Source organism: Camelus dromedarius, chromosome 6 (assembly GCF_036321535.1).
Source record: "Camelus dromedarius isolate mCamDro1 chromosome 6, mCamDro1.pat, whole genome shotgun sequence".
In the NCBI taxonomy this organism is placed as follows: domain Eukaryota; kingdom Metazoa; phylum Chordata; class Mammalia; order Artiodactyla; family Camelidae; genus Camelus; species Camelus dromedarius.
In genome coordinates this window covers 34,262,920-34,284,184 of record NC_087441.1, presented here as the reverse complement: position 1 = coordinate 34,284,184, position 21,265 = coordinate 34,262,920, and the positions used below count along the sequence as shown (strand labels likewise).

Genomic DNA, 21,265 nt, shown 5'->3' with positions numbered 1-21,265 from the left:
CAGTGCAGCCTCTGCCTTGTCTGCTGGAGCCTCGTGATTGGAGCCCTCAGCTCTGACTACTCTGAGGCAGCCATGCTGTGGGGAAGCCAAGCTGCAAGGAGAGGCCACATGCAGGTGATCTGCTCTGTAGTCCTGGCCTTCACAAGTCTTTCCAGCCTGTGTGCCAGGCGTGTGAGGGAAGGACTCTTCAGGTAATCCCTGTCCCCAGCCAGAGCCACCCCCGGCCTTGGAGTCTTTACAGCTTATGCCCCAGACGCTGCGGAGCAGGGAAACTTTCCCCCTGAGCCCTCTCCAAATTCCCAACCTATAGAACCCTTGAGCATAATAAAACCACTATACAAAGCCTTTATGTTTGGAGAGGATTGTTACACAAAAACAGCATCAAGAAATTCTTGGCTTATTCTTACACTTATTTCTCAACTTTTCATGTTGAAGAAAAAATCAGCACAACTTAGAAGAAAATAAAAAGATGAAAATATGCATTTTCTAATCTCTGACAAAAGTTTTTATTCCTAAAATTGCATATTTTTCAATGAGATAATTTACTGAACTAATAATGACGAGCCTTATTATTTTTAAAATAATTTTATTAATATGCCTTAGAATACCTCATGACAAATATGATTAAAATGTGAAACATATTTAAGTTAATATGTGCAATTGATCACCAGCCTATAGGTACTGAGATCTCGGCATATTCAGGGCACTTTACCCGATCTTATGAAGTTTACATCGATCACAAATTTAAATAATTTAATTTAGAAGGCTATAACCCAAATGGCATTTAATACAAAAACATGAATGATTAGGCACTGATCGTAACACAGCTCTGATTTTTATCGTGGTATAATCTGTCATCTTGGCTTATCAACATCTCTGAAGGCCAGCATTTTGGTCACATAGATAAATGGATTTTTACTGTTATGGTCTGTACTATAGAATCTGTCACTGGATAATATTATTAGAAATTGACTTGAACTTTCAGGAGGAATCACCAAAGAAAAGTGAGAGTCAGTGTGATATAAAAGCCATGGACCATCTTGGCATATTTAGTAGGTATCTAGTAAGTAATCACTGTACAAAAAATGCAAATTAAAATAGAAGATGAAAAAGTTCCTTGAAAATGCTAATATCATTACTTACAAAGGCACAGGGGAAATGGCAAGTACATTCCGTACAGATGTTAACTGATAAAAGTCCTCAGAGGAATTCGGTTTTTATTTATCAAAAGTGCCACAGTCTTGTCCATTCTTGGTCTCACACATTCACCTCTAGAAATGTATCCTAAGGAAATAATCAAAACACAGGAGATAACGTGCCTACAAACTTAATTCTCAAATGTATACTATTGAAACATAGGAAGCAAACTGTATTGGTTTTCTGTTGCTGCTATGACAAATTATCACAAATTCAGTGGCTTAAAATAACACATGAATTGTCTTAGTTTTGTAGGTCAGAAGTCTGACATGCGTGTCAGTTGGCTAAAATCTAGCCATAGGCGTGAATGCATTCCTCCCGGAGGCCACAGGAGAGATTCTGTTCCCTCAATCTTTCCAGCTGTTAGAGGGCACCTACATGGCTTGAATCATAACCTTCGTCCTCCATCTACAAAGCCAGCAATGCTACGTTGACTGTCCTCCCACCTCGCATCTCTTCCCTGACCCTTCTTGCATTAGCCTCTCTTTCTCCATAAGCCTGGAACTGTTAGGCAGCTCTCCCCATCTCAAGGTTCTTAAACTTAATCACATATTCAAAATCTCTTTTGCCATGTTGGGTAACATATTCACAGGTTCTGAGGATTATGGTGAGAACATATTTGAGGGGCCATTATTCTGCCTGCCATAAAACTTTTATTTTCAAGAAAAGGATATGAATTAATAATTGGGATACTTGCTTACATTTGAATGTAATACAGTCATTATAGCTATGTTGTATGCAGAATAATGATAATTAACAATATTAAAGTGTTGACTATGGGCCAGGCATTGTTCTAAAAGCTTTACATATATTAACATAACTTAAGCCTCACAACAACTTTATGATATATGTGCATCGTTACTCCCCGCCCGCTTTTATAAAGAAGCTAAGACACAGAGATGTGACTTGCCTCAGGTTACATAATTGGTAAGTGGCAGAGTTTAGACTATGAAGTTGAACTGACTGCAGAGTCCATGAGCTTACTAAGTTGGACATATGTTCTTGATCTATTGTTAAGTGCAAAAGAAGTAGATTAAGATACATTATGTATGATATAATCCCATTTTTAAAAAATACATTGGTTTGTGCAAAAATGACAGATTATCTCTGGGTGGAAGGATTATGAGTGATTATTTTATTTTTTATTTCAAAAATACTGTTATTTTCTGAATAGCTGTTTCCAAACAAGAAAAAAAAAGTTCGTTTGCATAAATATTCAGTGAATTAAATTTGTTGGTTTTGCGACTGTAAAGTTAATTGCTGCCTTTATGTTTTCAAACTGTAATGAATGGAGACTGAGTAAAACTCAGAGTGAAGCTGCTCAGTGGCAGTACAAAGCCAGGCTTGAGCTTTTGCTCCTGCTGAAGTGACTGAGGGTTGAACAGACAGCAGTTCACTTAGTGGCTGTGTACCTATCTCATTCCATGAGCTGTTGTGAGAGGTAAATGAGATAACAGGTGTGAAATAACCTTGAAATGTGCTCTACAGCAGGATGCCAAGGTCACCTTGGAGATGTGGAATATGTAACACATTCTCCCCGCAGAAACAAGAAATTAACAGTAGCTGTGTCACCAGACTAGTCAACCAAAGCCCTTAGCACCTTACACAGCTGAATAGTATACGATTTTACTTCTAAATGAAAGTGCAATTGCCATTCCAGTTTGAGGTCTCCCTCTGCACTGTGCGCATCTATAGGACAGTTGGGACTCTCTCTTGTCTTTCCCACTAAGGCGCCAGACATAACAGGAAATGGAAGGGGAAGGGTACGGCCATCACCATAAGGAACGGAGCTGCATCCCTAACCAGGCGCCTTTTCATAAGGCACTTGAGCTAAAAGATGTAATGTGAATTAAGTTTAGAGATAATAAAATATGATCTCAGTAGGGCTGGAAAAAAAGAGACAGGAATATGTGTAATCATCCTTCTAAATATTTTTAAGTCATAACTTCCATGTGGAATTCTAAAAGAACTAAGAACAAGTACAGTAAAATACCAAATGAGAGCACAACAAAGAAAAGCAAATTTGGATGCCCCACAGACATGCCTTCACACTAATTCTGCCATAGAGAACATGTGCCCCTGTGATCAAGGTTCAGCAGCCTTCCTTTATTCATGGGGGATGCCTTCCAAGGCCCTCCGTGGATGCCTGGAACCACTGATAGTACAAAACCCAATACATGAGGGTTTGAACCCCGAACACGAGTGCCCTGACACCGTGACTGTCAGTCTACTAACTGCTAAATAACTGATAGGGGGTAAAAGACACTGAAGGACACCTGGACAAGGATGATTCATCTTCCAGGAGGGAGCAAGTGGGTGGATGAGAGATTTCATCACGCTTCAGAAAGGCCCACAATTTAAAACTTATGAATTGTCTATTTCTGGTAGTTTCCATTTAATACTTCAGGACTGAAATTGACTGTGGGCCACTGAAACAGTAGGAAGTGAAACCATGCATAAGGAGGGGAACTGCTCTACTTCCTTTCTCTACATCTTAGTTTCCGTACCTTTAAAATGAGCATTGTACCAACTCACCAGTTTCCGGAGTAATGAACGAGACGATGTAAGTGTAGAATGTAAGGCAGTGGGTGCACGCAGTAAATGTTCAACACCGAACATGCTTCTGGTTTATTCTTCCAATAACACAGTGCCAATGGTGCCAGATCATGAATAAAAGCCCTTGAAAGATTGCCTTCTTCTGGGCTTCTCCAGAGGCAGCCCTGCCACAAGGGTTTGAGTGAAGTGGCTTACTGAGCTGATCCCAGGAAGTTTCCGCAGAGGAGTGAGGAAATGAGGAGGGAAGGGAAGGAAGCTAATTCAGAGTGCATGAATGAGCAGGCTACCGCCGCTGCAACTGTGAGCACTATGCGTTCCCTCCTGCGGGGGAGGTTAATGGTGTAGACGGGAGCATGTCTCAGGGTTTCACATCTCTGGGTTAAGAAAGCTGGGGAATTTACCCACCAACTCCCACCAATTATTGGGTGAGGGTTGCTCTTGAGGCTTACCTTCACTACCAGTCAAGTACCTCCTGTGGGTAGAAAAAGCCTGCAGACAGTCCCAGGTGCATGCAGAAGGAAGATGGCCATATACTGAGTCCAGGGACTATGGGTGGGGTGCTGAGAGTCAGCTACAGCCAGCGTTATGCTTTCCTTTTACGTGTGCAGCCTAAAGACCACCCAGACTGTTGCTGGCTGCAGGGAAACTAATGCAGGATTCCAGAGAGATCCACAGAAATGCACTGTTGCAATTACGAATTTAAAAAGGTAATAGGATGCTTTTCACAACATGGCAGCAGCTTCTTCAAGCACTAGAAAGCATCAACTTACAGCTTTCTTTTTGCTTGGCAATACAAAATACCTGCATCACCAGCAACTATTGGACAGCTAACCTGTGTGTAACAACAGAATAATAATAATTAAAAGAAACACTGCCCCTAGATGCCTCTGGCTTCAGTCTCACTTGCTAGGGCCTGCGATGGCTAAGAGCACATACTGAGCCCTTGTAATTTGACTACACTTTGGAAGACACTGCAGAGAAAAGTCCATTTACAAATGGGGCGATTAAAAGCAGACAGTCTCATTATAGTAATAGAATACCCACATTCTATAAACGTAACAAATCAAATGCCTTTCGGTTGTCTACAACTGACAAGTCATTTCTGAAAATTCAGTTCCAGGCTTCTGGAGACTAGGGTTCCATTCACTTTCTTTATAGTTAGTCATTTTGATATGTCAAAATATTTACTCAAAGGAAGCAGTCATTTGGGATCCTGCTTTGTGGTTCCCAGCATAACATTATCCTACACAAATACCACTTTATCAGTAGGGCCAAATCCCATTTCCTAGGGAAAGCTCTTTGCTCCATGTGGTTTCATCAGTCTTAATCTCTTAAGGGGGTGTGGGAAGACACTGGCTATACAGTTTCCTACAGCGTTCTCTTACCAATTTTGCCACTTCATACCAACGACTCGGTATCTCAGCGGACCTCTACATCACATCTTCACTTCCTGGGAAAACTGGTTAGAATTGCTTTAACAAGTGACCCAGGACTATAAAACACCTTGACCCTCGGTTCCCGAATACCTAAGCCCCAGGGAACGCCACCTGGACCAGGTACTTCGCTCTTCAGCTTTCGACCCGCAGGTGGCAGCAGCGGGCTCCGAAGCGTGTCTCTCCGCAGGTTACAGGAGCCAAAGCACAGCTTCTGGCCGGCGTTCCACAGCAGGGGCTGGAGCATCCACCTCCGGGAATCCACGCCCAGCCGGGACGGTCCTTGAGGCTGAGGTACTTGAACACAGAAATTGTCTCCGATCCTTTAATTTCTTGAGCGAAAACGAACAACAGTTTGAAGCAGCAAGGGTAACTCCCTAATCCCTCCGGTTCCCAGTTTTCCCACCAACTCCAGCAGCAGCCCGGTCCCTTTTCCGGAGCAGGGTCTATTCCGTAACTCCCCACGCTCCGGCCCTTGCAGGTCCTTGAGAGGCGGGTGCCGGGCGGCAGGCAGTGAGTCGGCGGCTCGGCGTCCCTCCTCCTCCGACCCTTCTGCCACTCGGCCTTCCCGGCCGGTCGGGATCCCAGGGCTGCACCCTATTTCATCACCCATCCCCCTTCCCTAACCCTTCTCTTCGTCCCTTTCCCCCCAAACACACACACACACACACGCACACGCAGCTTGCTCGCGCACCGTGCTCTGGGCTCGTCTGCAGGAGCAGAACCAGCACAAGCCCAGCAAGCTACGGACATGCTGCCCGGACTCTTCGCTCGCGGTCCCCCATGCCCCCACCGCCGCAGCCGCCGCTTCCGCGCCGCTACTTCCCGCCTAGACACCGCAGCCAACAGCCCCCTCAGCACCAGACCCGGCCAGGCCGAAAGAAGTTGACGCTCTGGGAGGGTGGCGGCGGGGAGCAGGTTGAAGGATTTGTTGTGGGAGGATTAACGCATCTGGGCGAAGGGGAGGGGCAGCGCCGCTGCAGGACGCGGCGCGGACCCGGCCTCACTGCGCGAAGCAGCCGCCGCCGCAGCCGCCGCCGCCGCCGCCGCCCGGTACCGCGGAGACCGGACGCCCCCGCCCAGCCCGCGCCCCGCCCCCGCCCGCGGGGCCCCCGCAGCGCCGGGCGCAGAGGGGCCGCGGGCGGCGCAGGGAGGCGGGCATCGCGCGCTTCTGTCACCCCCGAAGCCGGCGCGCGGAGGACGCGGGGCGAGCGCGCGTCGGGCGGCGGCCGCGCTGGGGGGCGTGGGGCGAGCCGGCGCGGGGAGCGGCGGGGGCGCAACTTCGCGGCCAGATGCCCGAGGGCGCGGCGGCGCTGCGAGGCTGCCGCTGCTGCCCCTGCGGGCCCGGGGCGCGTCTCCGCAGGCGGCGCTGCCCGCGGCGCGGCGTGTGCACCGAGAGAGTGAAGGTATGTGTGGCGGGCGCGGCTGGAGCTGCCGCCGCCACCGCCGCCGCGCCAGCAGGTCCTAATGCCTGTCACTTCCCAGGACGCTGGCAGCAGCAGCCCGGAGCCCCCGAGCCCTCCGCAGGTTTGCCTGTCCTTCCCCGCGATCTGATTGGATAAAGTGGGGGCTCGACGGTGGCCGACGTGGGACAGTCTGGCTGTGGCAGGGGTCTCGGAAACCATGGGTTATTGCAGTGGCAGGTGCACGCTTATCTTTATCTGTGGCATGCAACTGGTAAGTGACACTTGGGTCCTCTTATTCTGTAATGTGCCTTTGAGATAGTGGGCAGGGGAGTGCAGGAAAAGGTCTGCCTTTGATTAGAATGGAAGAAAAAAGAAAAGGTGACAGATATATTGCCTATATTTCAAATGATTTCAGAGAGACTCACCGTGGGGTACAGGAGAGGTGAGGCTTTCCGTCCCCACCTATTTCTTTCCCTCTGAAGACAATTTGGCAGGTGCGGGTTAAACTTGTCTTTAATTTCTTTAAGCAAAGCAAGATGTAGCTCTTGTTCTTTTATGCTTTGCGTTCCTATTAATGTAACAACGTGGTTGTCACAGAATTTACTATACAGGTGTTAAAACAGAGAAATATGGAATTTTTGACTTTTCTTCTGTATACTAATTTTTGCAGTATCTTTGTTTCTTCACTGACGTGTGTTTTTTCCTAAGGAATATATTGTCTTATAAGTATTACGCTCTAACAAACCACTATGTAGAGCAGATGGTTACCTTACAGCAGTCTGATGTACACGACACACTGAGTTTTAAAAGTATGTAGATTGAAGAGAAATACTTAGATGAACTCAGCAACAGCATGGCTACAAACTGAACCAGTCGCCTTCAAATCACAATTATTACAAACAATTATAAGGAAAAATATTGTATCTTACATTACATGTATAATTGCTCCAGAAATAGCTACTGTCGTCTGATCCCATGGGAAGGAGAATTATGTGTACTTTTTGAGGAATGTTGTACAGTTGCAAAGAGATAAGGAGCCAATAATGGAAAATGTCATGTCACTGAATTTAAATTCCCTAAGGGCAATAGAAGGAGGGGCCAAGGATAGTTTAGAGGTGAAAAATACACCACTTTAAGTAGTTAATTTGAGGTGGGAGGTACTTGCTCCCTCCTGTTATCAAATAGCTTTCCTTGGAAAGAATGTATTAACTTGAATAGCCACCCACATTTCCAGCAATTGTTTTATAAAGGCTGAAAGGACTACAAGACCAAAGAAAATTTCTGAGAGCCCCATCAGTAATCAAAAGGGCAAGGATTTGCTATTGAAACTGACAGAAGAATTTCTTAAGTGTTCTTCATTGTTTATCAGTTGTCATTAAACCCACGAGTGGTTGTTGTTGTTTGGTTTAATATTTAGCTGAAGCAGTGCTTCTAGTTGCATATTGTCTCAAGGATATTCTTCCTTCCCAGCAAAGTTGTCTGATGATGTATATTTTGATCTGTGAATTACTTATGCACTTGGCTGTGAGAAAAAGAAGATGGAACTATAAATATAATTTTAAGAATGTAACATTTTCTCAATGACGTGTAAAGCAGTCTATTTTTCTGTACCACATATGCAGTTAAGTTCTATAATAAAGGTTTTTTACTCTTAATGATAAAGCTAATCAGAACAATGAGAGAGCTTACTGTGAAGCCACCAGTAACGCCAAGTGTGCCAAACTGTATAAACATTTTCAAAACATTCTCATGTTCATACGTGATTCAGAAAATAAGACATTTGCTGATTCACTGTGTAAAAGGATAAAACTGTGAGAATGAGTGGGTTGGGAAGAGCATTCTTATGTTCTTTACAACTTTCAATTTAAAAAATGATTTAGCTTTTTAATCATTTAACATAGTAGGGCTTTATTATGGTAGATGTAGGCATTAGATCTGCAGGGCATTTTGTGTGATGAATACAAACTCCTCAGGAACTTTAACAGTTTTAGAAAAACATAAATATACAAATGGAAAACTGAATATACATAGTAGCATAATAAGGCTAAAGGTTTGTGTGTGTGTGTGTGTGTGTGTGTGTGTGTGTGCGTTTATGTGCATGGATATATGCAATGGTGTGTTAGAGAGGTGCTATGTCACTTATGAAAGAAATTCTGAATCCAAGCTAAATTCTCTAACAAAATAGAAGTAGCTGTAATGTAGAAGTGCTCAATCTAAGCAAGTGTAAATTTGAATCCTACATACATTTATGTTCTATAAGAATCATGTGATATTTCCCATTCAGACTTTATATGCCACCAGGCTAATGTAATTAGCAGCCATGTTAATGCAGATGTAAAAGAAAAAACAACGGTTGAAGAACATCCAATTGATTTGATAGGGTGGAATGATCACATTTAAAGAATTCCAGAGGTTCTTGGTAATTGTTGCTTCTTAGAAATATAGTATTTAATTTTAAATAAATAATTCTTTTGTGAATTAAGAGTTGCAAATCACTGCACATGCACACATGCACACAATGGAGGGGGTGTTTATGTTTTTCTTTGCTCTTGATAATCTTTAAAAAAAACTTTATGTATCTTTGCACTGTTATGAGTAAAGTTTGTTTTGTAAGTAGCCAGGTTTCCAGAATAAGTTATGACTCGTGTACTATTAATGGACACAGAAGTTCAACCAGTTTACTTCTGAAGTGTTCACTATGCCTTCTTGTAACATTTGGGCATTGTTTTGATAGCTGTACAGTAAAATTTTAGATTTAATAAAATTGAAGCCAAAATAGTCTAAGATAGAAACTTTATTAAGTTTCTTTGTTGAATAACTGTTAAGTTTCTAGAAACATTTGACTCCAATTCTGTAAGTAGAGTGTTTGTATTTTAACTAGACTTAAAAGAATATTTATGTCTATATAAACTTGCAGCTAACCTTAGTAGAAGGTGAGGTAGCATTTGTATTGTGGAGATGGGCACCTTATTCGTCAGTATGTTATCAGAGCAGACAGTGTTTCATTCGTTACCGAGTGAAGGACAGAGACAAAGGCTCCAGAGAAACTTACCTGTCAGGATTCTTTATCTTTGCTTTTAATTATGTGAAATGTGCATTTAATTTAATGTTTAGCAGACAAGTGTGGATAACATACATTATTTTAAAAACCAGGAAATCAATTTGTAAGACAAGAAATTAGGATTTCATACCATAGGGACCTAATAGAAAACTTACATTTTATGAAAAAGTGTCTGTCTCTGTGTATCATACATTAAAATCTTTGAGCTAAATGGTTACTCCAACTTCAGATTTTTGGATGATTCCTATGAAAAAGGGGTGTGATCTCTGGAAACAGATTTGCTGCATGTGCAGAATCCAGAGTTTAAGCTCATAATCTCAAGAAGGTAATTTTCTTTTTATCATTGCTGTCCTTAATGCTCAGAAACTGAAGATGTTAGATAGTAGCAAAAATCATCACTGTATTTGCAGGGGTGACTACGGTGGTACAGGACAAGAACAATTTAACTTCTTATTTATGACTTTCAGCAGTTTGTGAAAGAGTTTCTATTTCTTTCTTCAGTGTTCAGTTGCATCAAAGAATACTTTATATAAATGTTGGAAAAAATTACTCAGATATCTCAGATATTTCTCAGTGAGAAGTCACTCAGTTATAATATGGGAGAGCATAATTTATTTTAGTTTGAAAAGACAGCTTTGTTTTCAATAAGGAAATTCAAAATCACCCACAGTTTTGTACATCAGACTCCTATATGGCACAAAGCAAACGTGTCATAAACTATTGAAAGAAAGTGCAGATTTACATTGACCAGATTAACACCTGAGAATGCCATTCTTGCCATGTGCTCTATGAACTATTGCTAACTTGGAGCAGGTGCAGCTAACAATTAGGTTAACACACATGTGTGCAGCTGTGTGGAGAAGCAGTTGAAACCATTAAGAATGATCAATTGCTTTCTACGGCACAGTTACTAGGCATTTTTGGAGGTACACATTTATTAGAGAAGGCCATGGATACATAGATGGATGAAGTAAAAATTTTATCATAATTATGAAGTATTTCAGTGGCGTCGATTGTGATTTTATGCAGCGTTCATAGTAACAAGGTCTTCGGCTTCTTAAAATAAAGCATTGACATGAAGTAGCTTGAAAAGTGCAGGTGGAATCTTTTGATTTTCCTAGGGTCCTTTTGACAAGTCTGAAAGTTCTCCAAAAGTGTAGAATGTTACCTGTCACAACCCTTCCTCTCAGAGAATTTAAGGTTTTAGAATCAAATGCCCTCGGTGATAAAATCTTGAGGTCGTTAGCTGAACTGATTCATGGAGAAGACTAAACATTTCCACATTGTATTTCAGAAACTTGTGATTGAAAAATATGCTGAGTTTGCTAGGTTACAAGATGATGATAACTTTCTTCCTTTTAAACACTTTCTTTTTCTGCAACCCAATATCCTCATGTGTGATTTTTGTCTTTAATTTACTCTTTCACGGTAATTCAGCACTACTCTTCTCTGATGTTTATCAAAAAAAGATGTAGAAACCTCTTCCAACTTCCAGCTCTCTTGGTTCACAAACAAGTGGCACCTTCTTTTTCATACACCTGAAATTTCATAGAACCAGTCTCTGCAGAGCTGTTTCCCCTTCTTTCTGAAATAAAGACTTGGATGGGCAGCATCCCCTGTGCAGAATGCCAGAGGCATCTCTGGCTTGGGGCCCATATGTGGGCAATGGCCCAGATACGCAAATGGGCATTGCCACCAGCTTTTCCCTCTGATGCTGCTTTACTTCGGGGTCAGATTCTCCACTTGCCCAGTCAAGAATTTCAGAATGGCAGCCAGAGATGCCTTAAATAGGAAGTCTTTATTTCTTGGTCTGTTTCTATTCTCTGCATGTGCGTACTTGACAGAAATAAAATCTGAGACAGAAACATGGAAATAAAAAATTAAAACTATGGCTTAATTAAATATTTGTATATACGGTTGTCTCTTGGTATCCGCAGGGGATTGTATCCAGGACCCCACCCCTGTGTGGATTTTGCCTCTGGTGCTCAAGTCTCTTATGTAAAATGGCAGTCAGTCCTCTATTATCTGTGGGTTCCACTGAAATTTTAAAGGATTTATTTCAGTTATTTAGTAGAATTTCAAGCAGCTCAGTGTAATTTTTCCAAAAATAGATTTGAAATTAATATTGCTGATAATTACTCCCCTATTTCCATGCCTTTTAGTGCGCAAATGTCAGAAACCAAACACACAGAGGAGAACTACTTCAATTCTGTGATTTCATGTATATAATGAATTCTTCCAATTTCAGTCGCTTTTCCCCCTGGAAACTTGATTATTGTTTATTTTAAATACAGTAAAATACATAGTCCCTCAAGAGACGATGTATTTAGGGTCCCTTTTCTCACCATAACAACAATAGAAGCAAATACTGTGTTTATACCTAGATCACTCCTATTGGTGGGAATAGAAGTGTGTTCATTTGTTCATACCACCCCCAGGAAATTGAAGGCCATTTTAAAATTATGAAAGCACAAGATAAAGTTGTATCCTTTTATTTCTCCAGATTGGGGTAGACAATAAAATTTGTGATCTGATTTTCTCTCCTTTTGATGTGTCACTTATGTTTAGATTAGTAAGCTCTTACTATTTAAAGGACTTATTTGCTTCATCTTCCTAAAATCAGTGTTTTTTCTTTTTTCTTTTTTCTGCTTAAACTCTAAAACAGGTACTGGGTCTGATAGAAATTGTCATAACATTTAATCGAATACAAGCTGTGGACCTTACATTTTTTCAACCTGCAGTAGGAATACAGTGACTTCTAATGCTAATAATTTTTGCCTTTTTAATTACTTATGGATCCTACATGCAAACTTTAAAATCCCTATAAAAACTCTTTTTGAAAAGTTACAAGTAAACTGATTTTTATGTATTCTTTGAAAAAAATTAGTTTTTATAATCTGTTACGCTTTAAAAATTCAACTTTGTAAAATACTTAAAAAATAGTGAAAACTGTTAGTATTTATTGGACTCTTGTCCTGGCCAAACGTCTAAACGTGTATTTTATTCGCTGATTCCTTTCCAATAATCCTATGAGGTAGCTAATAGATATCGATATCCCCATTTTAGAGAGGAGGAAACAGGTTCTGAAAGTTCAAATAACTTACTTAAGTTACCCCCTAAGTAAGAGGCAGAGCTTTTATTCAGACTCGGGTCTAATCTGACTTTAAGCTGGTGGAGGTTGTGCTACTGTGTCTGTCACATCCACATACACCACGGAACGTGAAACGATGTCGGTAGCTTACACCTGATTTACTGATGAAGGCAGTATCGTCCACCTGTTGATTCCCATGCCAACGCTGTAATCAACACAAGACCAATCAGGCCCAGAGAGGAGGCCTGATGCCCGGCCCCTGTCCACACCTGGCTGGCCCAGGTGGACTTGGGGTTTCAAAACTTTGGACTGCCACCGTGTGGACTAGAGACTGAAAGGAGAGGGTACTCTTGCAGGGTCAGTGTCCCCTGCCGTTCCCATGAGATTTCAAGTATGCCCTAACACTGCAAAGCACGCTTGTAGTTCTACCTTAGAGAAAGAATCTCTCATAAGAAGACTGTGTTTCTGTCATTGCTAAAGAGTGGAAAAAAAAGTTACAGCTAGTCTGCATTTCTGGCCAATCGTTGAGAAATAAGCACTCAGTAAGGACTTGGGCACTTTGATAGGTATGTTTAAAAAAGATTCCATGGGAAGGAGAAATGTACTCATTTTTCTCAAATTCCTGTTCTTTTTGAAACAAGTCCCTGATGAATGGCTAATGCAGGCTTTGCCTGTTTTTCTTATTTTCTTTTTTTAACATGCCCCAAATTCTAAGTCCATCCACATCACTATTGGTGAGAATATTAGTTAAAATTATTGTGGTTGGGAATAACTTCAAGTAATAGGGTATTTAAAATGTGCATTGTATTGACTATCCTAGGAAATTCTGGAGCTTAAGTGTGCATCAGAATCACCTGCAGGGCTTTTCCCACACAAATCAGCAGGCCCCACCTCAGTGTTTCTGATTCAGTAGGACATGGACCTTAAATTTGCATTTCTAATGAGTTCCCAGGTGACGCTGAAGCTGCAGAATTCCTGGCCTAGAACATAGGTCTTCATTTAATGATTTTGCAGGAGTGCTTGAACCTGTTTTTGAAATTCTTCAACCCAGCTAGATAATTAGCTCATTTCTCCCTTTTGCCTGTTACTGATGTGAAAGAAAACTTTTCTTTAGGACCAAGTGTGCCTATTTCTGACTTCTAGCTTAGTCCTATTCAGAAGTTTAAATAAGGGAAATGGAAGGTCTTTTCACAGCATTTGTGTCTTTGCGATGAATACAGAGAGGAAAAAAATCTGAAAGCGATTCAGTGCCTCCATTCCATCCTCTCTATGCGTGGAGGTGTCAGCCGCTGCTCTTTGCTAGCCCAGCCCCTCAGTCTGAATTTCTGGAATAGCTTCTGGCTGTGCTAAGCTCTGGACTAAGTGAGAAGGCAGATTTTTCTAGACCTTGTCTAGAGCTTCCATACAGGAACATGAAGTAACTGTGACTTTGCTCAAACCGTTTGTGTTCCTGGGTGCTGTTTCCTCATTTGAAAAATGGAACAAATAATTCCTGACCCATTTACCCCACGGAATGCTTGGGAGCATCCAAGAAGATGTGCTTAAACTTTACATGCAACAGCTTCACAAATGGGAGGCTTTACTGTTGTGTTATTTGCGATACCTAGAAAATCTTTGTAATTATTAATAGTTTAAGAGCTGTTCATCTACTGAGACTGGGAGTAGTTGCAGGGATGCCTATATATCATTTGACCCTTGTTGCAAAAACTAGTTTCTTTGTGGAAACAATTTTTTTTTTCTTTGCCTACGCATCATTTTTGGTGGGCTGTAGGAATAAGGATTACAACACTGGGTGCTAATAGCCTGAAATAGATGAGACAGTATGCTTACGCTGATATACCTACTCTAAGTGCTCATTAAGGATTACACTTAGATTTCTCAGACCGGTCAGCATTTCTAAAACTGCATTCCGTGGGTGCTAGTTCTGCAAAATGCTCCCCCTGCACATGAGCTGTGAGGTTAAAGTTGTGGGGCACTATAGTCATTGTCCTCTCTCCTGCCCCCAAGGGTCATGATGCCTGTTAGCATATCCGCAGCTCCTAGAAATCTTGCACTAAAGAAACTCCTGTTTAATTCCATTTAGGTCTGCAAATACTTACAGTGAGTTTGCAGTAAACAAGGAACCTCTTTTTCTGATATCCCCTATTGAACTAGTATTTTCAGGAACACTTTTCAGTGAATTATTATTCTGGGCTAGTGATGCAGTCTAAAAGTCCAACAATGTTAAATTATTATCTGAGTAATATTTAATGGCTAAAGATTCAGTTTGGAAAATGAAACTCTTAACCCACTAAACAGGTATCTAACAAGCAATAATACATAAAGACGTTAAGAATGTCAGATATCATTATTACATAATTAAATGAAGGGAACCTTGTTTTCAGATACTTGGCTATTAATTTTTATATGTTTTACTGAAGTTTCTTGAAATTATGTCTTGGCCACTAAAATCACGACCCTTAACTTTGAAATTCGATTAGGTCCAACTGCTGATGTCCCAAAGAGGATGATGCATTGTAGTAGGTTTCCAAGGATGTTTGGAAATTCAGAACCCCTGGGGGAAGGCATCTGCGGAAGCACTTTCTCTTAGAAGCAGTGGAGAGGAGCAATGCCTGTATCCTACATCTCAAACCAAACTCACTCTTCCAGCATCATACCCTAAGCGTTTGCCTTTGCAGGGCCAGTGGTGAAGAGTCCTCATACTGACTTGTGCTTTCTGATCAATGCATACACTCTAAAACAGTAACACATTTAAAACACCCCAACAATGCTGCATTCTTTGAAAACAAATGAGTCTTAGTTTGGAATGGAGGAGTCAAATCTCTCCTGCTAACAGAGTTCTTTGTATGCATCTGTATGGTGCTAATTACACAACAGAATAAGGAGATGTTTCAGATCCTTTAACTGACAGCTGTGTGTCAAGTGATGGACGGGTCAGTGTTATGTGACTTCAGTGGTAGGGAATTCATATGACCCTACTCCATGTGGGCTTCTAGCCCTAGGAGAAATACAAGGCTCATGTCCCAGAGTCTCTGATGCCATGAGGAAAGAAAAGGTGGGGAGGACTTTTACAGTCTGCAGTGAGAACATCAGGGCCTGCTGGTGTGCTGCCTTCTGTGGTCTTGGCCCTGGAGAAGGGCTCTTTCTACTGCCTTGGCATTGAGCAGCCCCTTTGTTAGGGCGCCTGCAGTGGGAGACAGCTTGATCCTGGAAGTCGTAATTTATCCCTGTGGACCTCATTCTCTTAGTCTGTGAGACAGAGATCATGGGCCCTGCAGGAGATGGTGTATCCAAGTGCTGCCTGTTTGCCCTGCTCTAACGCTCTGAGGTGCAGATATGAGATTAGGGTCTATGGTGTGTTTAACTCTGGGTATTTGGAAGCAGTTGAGCGAGCTGCCTATTTGAAGGATTTAGAAGCTGTTGTTGGTTCGATAATATACAGGTTGTATATGCAAGGTCCTGGGTCTCTTTTTCCCTTCTTTCTTTTTTTCATAAAGCTTGCTCACAGATTGGGTGACAGTGAATCTATATGCGATTTTCTACAATATTGGCGCTCTGTATAGGATTATGTATTTCTTACCCTTCTCAATGAATGGACTTTCATTGTTGTCCATCTTTCATAAAATGTGGTTCCATTTTATTCAGTCAAAAGATGGTAGTTAAATTATGACTATCAATAGTACTTCGGGACCTAAGTTTTGCTTTTCTTTTGGCCTGGTATTAAAGGCTTTCTACTTTCTTCTATAGGATGGGCAGGAGTGGGGCAACAGGGGAGGGGCTGACTCCTGAATGTCTAACAGTTCAAAAGCAAGTAATACTACTTAAAATGATATGTGTGTGTGTGTGTGTGTGTGTGTGTGTGTATGTATATATATATATATACATACACACTAGCGAAGTCTGTGAAGTTAACTGTGAATTCATTAGTGAATTTTCTCAAGAACGTAATTTTGGTTTTATCTAAAATATTCCTGGGAAGCTCCACAGGCTCTTAGGTGTATGGGACAGTGCTCTCCCGGTTTACCATTTTATAGACTATCTCAGAATAGATTTGCTTTTGTTAAAAAAAAAAAAAAAACTGCCCTAAAAATCAGGGAAATGGTATAAGTTTAGTTTACATTTATTAAATGTAAATCTTTTAACAGCAGCATTTTGGTGACCTTTAATTATATGCCTACTTTATTTTAATCCTTAGGGGAAACCTGTTGGTTTTCACTTTTTCTCGTCGAGGATGAAGTAGTGATGATCACTCTGTTAACTGCAACTACTTTGACTCTAGGGTTTTGTTAAAAATCTTAGCTTTTACCTTATGCTGAGAGAAATAAACCCCAGTGATTTTTCTTGGAGATTTATATGGGAATTTGGAGCAGACTTTACACACAAAATAGTTCTGTTGCATGTTTGCTGCTGTTAGGCCCATCTTTTAATCTAATCTTCAGTAATGTGAATAAAAATGTTACCTGTTGAACTTTAAGGGGAATCCATGGGTGAGAAATGTTAGCAAAGTCACAGGCAGGGGCAGTGATCTTAATTTACAGGAGGAATGTTTGAGTTGAAGGGTAGTTCTGCCATAATAAAATATCTTCTTTTACAAAATAGATCTCTCTGAAAGTCTTTCTGATGGACTAGAGTGCAGCCAGTAGATGGCCCATTACCAGTCATGTGAGTCACGTGCTGAGAGCCAGGTGTTGGGCAGTGGAGAGGACCAAGTAAAACCGCAGGAATTAATTCCTAACCTGCAGTGCTGTGTTCCGGTTATGATCATTTAAAGATGAGTGAATGAATGAATAATGGGAGGAAATTAAGTGATTACTAAATCTGCTTTATCAAGTAGGATTTGTGAAAAGTCCACACATGAAAATGACACATTTTCATAAAGACACATCTGAATAAATTAAGTGTATATTTTTCTACCCTTTTGGCAATTAGAACATGATCTGACTGAAAGGGGTGTTCAGCTGTGTTCCTGTCATAAATTGATCGAATGCCTAGTGGTTTTAATAATTGAAGATTATTTTAAATTGCAACCTGATCCTTATTATTTATTAGTTTACTGAGCCATACAGCTTACTTAGTATATGATAGTAGTTAAAAAAGCTGTAATGTTCTCTGTTTATGTGCTATAAGACCACATTTAAGCTGACTGTAAATCAGATTGGTGTTGGTGAAAAGTAGGTGTAGACATAAACCTGAGCCATCATGGTCCATTTTTTAAAAATTTATATTACAATTTTTGTAATATTCATATTATGTAGTTTATCTAGTGTGATTTGAGACATTATTTAGATATTCTTTTTTCTTGATATTCTTAAAGTTAGAAAAAAAGTGAATTCTGTCTTTATATTTTATATGTCTGAAGCAGTAGTTTCTAACTTTTTTGTGTATCATGCACTCTTTGAGAATCTGTTTGAAAGCTATGAACTCTGTCACCAGAAAAATACCCATCCAACTTGAGGAGATTTACAAACTTCTCAACCTGATCCATGAAACATAGGTGAAAAATCCCTGGTAAAATTGTTTTCTTTCCTTTTTTTTGGGCGGGGAAAGGTGGATCTACCATTTCATCAAGAGCTTCTGCGTATCAACAATATTTATTTATATGTGTGTTTATTATTGAAGTATAATTTTTGCTTATTAGTCATTTAAATTCATCTACATTGAATTCAGGAACATTTGAAGACATATGATATAAACTATAATATATTGGTAAGATATATGCACACATATGTAAGTACGTGTGTGTGTGTGTGTGTTTAATGCAAGGCAGGAGAAGCCAGGTGTGGATTTGGGCAGTGGAAGCAAACTGGACCTCTGTCAAAGACAGTAAAAGATATGAGAACACATCTGGTGTAGATCCCTGCAGTATGATACAGAATGATTAGAGAAGAAAGAGTGAGGTGCCAAGGAGATTTGGGGGAAGGCACGAGTGATCTCCTCGTAGGCTGGTCGCACAAGGTGTGAGGGGCTGGGGTGTGATGGGGGGATTTCGGTAGCTGGAGGCTGGAGAAAAGAGAATCCCAAGAGGAAGAAATGACGGAGGCAAAAAGGGGAGAATGAAAGAGCGTATGTGTGGGACAGTGAAGAGTCTGACACACTGGCAGCTGGAGGAGAAATGGGAGCTGAGGCTGGGGGTGGGGGTGGGGTGCAGATTGTAGATGGACTCGAGCACTTTGGGAGGGAGTTTACACCTTGTAGGATTTGTGCCTCTGTAGATGTTCATTGTCAAGGTGAATGGCCCGGTTCCCTTATAGATTAAGAAACAACATGATGTTAAGAGTGAGGGCCGAGGTTTGGAACAAGCCCTGTGTGGAACCTGAGGACCAAGCCACAGTAAGGTAAGGGATTGCTGAATTCATCAAAAGCCTTAGTGAAACTGGATGGTGTGCATTTGTAGGGGAACCAGTTACTTCTCTGTCATTACCCAACTTTTTAAGAATTGGAATGGGAAAGCAGCATTGGTAGTTTCCTCGTTCTTAGATTGAACAGAACCAAGGGTCTGTGAGAGCTCTGAGTGGTCGATGAGAATCAAATGACCGATCAGCTGTAGGACTGAGTGGGAAAGACTGATGTCAAAATAGGAAGGGGTAGTTAGATTACTGGAATGTCATTGCAAACCTTTGAAAATAAGATGATGGGCACAGCAGCAGGGAGATAATAGAAAAGGTGGCAGGTGAGGTGCTGGTGGGAGAGACAGCAGACACAGAAGTTTAGGTCTGGGAGGAGAGCACTCCCTGGGTGATACAAAGGCCCTTAATTGGCCACCACGTTGAGTGGAAGGTTTTGTTTCCTCAAAGGATGAGTGGCAGCGGAGTCCAGCTGATAGAAGACCTATCCTGCTGTATTTTGGCCTTATTAAAAATGATCAGAAATGTGGGACTGAAAAGGAACACAGCCAGGAGGGAACAAGGGTGTTGTGGGGATTGTAGATATTTGTATAATTTGGGGAGAGCTTGGTTTAAGCAGGTGATTGGAGCTAGAAAAGAAGGATGGTTAGGGAGAGCCAGGAGGCAGCTAGGGCAAGAAGGATGAATTGGGAGGAATGGAAATGTTGGTTTAATGAGTATATGAGTGGAGTGATTAAGGAAGGGAAGAGGCAGGCTGCAGACAAAGCTGTTTCTCAGCTTCAGCAATATTGCCATTTCTGACTGGATGGTTCTCTGCAGTGGGGGCTGTTCTGTGCATTGTGGGATGTGTGGCAGCCTCCCTGGCCTCTGCCCACCAGATGCTGGTCGCATCCTTCCAGTTGTGACAATGAAAAACGTCTGCAGACATTGCCAAATTGCAGAATAGACCCCTCGTTGAGATCCACTGAGCTAAAAAAAGCAAGGTGCGAGAAAGAGCACTTGGAAATCAAGCAGGTTTCCTCATGATACAATTTTACGTTGTCCAGAGGACAGCGGAGGCCATCATGAAGGGAAGGCTGGAGCCCGGCCGCCGTGGACCTGTGAGAGTCCTGCCCTGTGGAGCACCGTGGCCCTGGATCACAGTCGTCCCCTTGATCTATGGGTATAGAATCTTCGGGAAAGCAACCTAGCCATCTAGACATTTTGAGAGCTCTCTGGATGATTTTATTGTGTTTCCAAGCAGCTAGTAAGTACAGAGCAGGCTGGTGGGTTAGCAGCAGTGAAGTTCTGGGGACAGCGGGAGGAAAGATGGAGGGGATGGGAGGTGGTTTGAGACATCCACGAGGGAAGGGGAGTGCCGAGAAGGCATTTGTGGGCATATCGACGGGAGAGGCAACACGGAATCTAGACTTATTTGAAAGCTACTTTTTACGGTCAGTTGTGTGCTCAGCCAAGCTTTTGCATTCTTGGCTGTTTTGCTCGGTTTAGCTTGAGCCAGGTGGATGTTATGTAAGACTCAGGGAATGTCATCTTTCCTTTGGTGCCAGTAAAGACTATCGATGATTATTTGACACTTCTAATTTGTCCTCTTCTGGATCTGCTGGTCTGCTAACATGTGCATGTAGTATGTATATCTTTGTGAAATTTCTTAGTTATGAAAGATTTCAGATAAGGAATACATCTTAATTTTGAGGTAAGTGTGTAATTGTTTACATCAAGAGTGAGGTGTGAGAAGTTTGGGGTCAAGTTATGAATTCTTAATTCAGTAAAAGTTCTGGATACACGTTAATCATGATTTTAACTTAAAAATTAAACAATTTTTAAGACTAAAGAATTGGGAAAGTTTTCCTTGCTCTGCTGGAAACACATGCACACACACATACGCACAAATGGTAATTCCTGCCCTTCAGGAACTTGCAATTAAAAACATTATTTGTATTTCTTAGGTGAGCCCACAAACCAAGCATTTTAATATTTGATATCCTGATTCACCAGAAGGCCCAGTCTTTGCTAAAGAAAGTATAGTAAAACAGCAGAGATTCAGCTTTTAAATTTTCCTCTTAGACTGTGTCATTTCTCTTGTTCCAACTTGACTTCTTTTGGTAACTCAGTCTTGGTGCACTCTACTCCACATGCCTGGAGAGGGGAGTAAATGATAGGCTTTGTGAAGTTCCTTT

At 41.5% G+C, this 21,265-nt stretch overlaps 1 protein-coding gene and 1 non-coding gene across 3 annotated transcripts in view; one reads left to right on the top strand and one right to left on the bottom strand.

Annotated features, from left to right (window-relative positions):
• Positions 1 to 620: 620 nt before the first annotated feature.
• Positions 621 to 6,212, bottom strand: LOC116154405 (uncharacterized). The gene is made up of 3 exons (XR_010381244.1): positions 4,203 to 6,212; positions 3,733 to 3,952; positions 621 to 1,284 (listed from the first exon to the last, which is right to left on the bottom strand). It is a non-coding gene; the product is annotated as an uncharacterized LOC116154405 (transcript).
• Positions 6,213 to 6,590: 378 nt separating this feature from the next.
• The window catches only part of NKAIN2 (sodium/potassium transporting ATPase interacting 2), an 850,734-nt gene continuing 836,059 nt past the window's right edge, over positions 6,591 to 21,265 (top strand). For both annotated transcript variants that reach the window (XM_064486725.1, XM_064486723.1), the window contains exon 1: positions 6,591 to 6,863. In XM_064486725.1, coding sequence (XP_064342795.1) covers positions 6,810 to 6,863 — 54 coding nt within the window. In that variant the 5' untranslated portion in view covers positions 6,591 to 6,809. The remainder of the gene's footprint in view (positions 6,864 to 21,265) is intronic.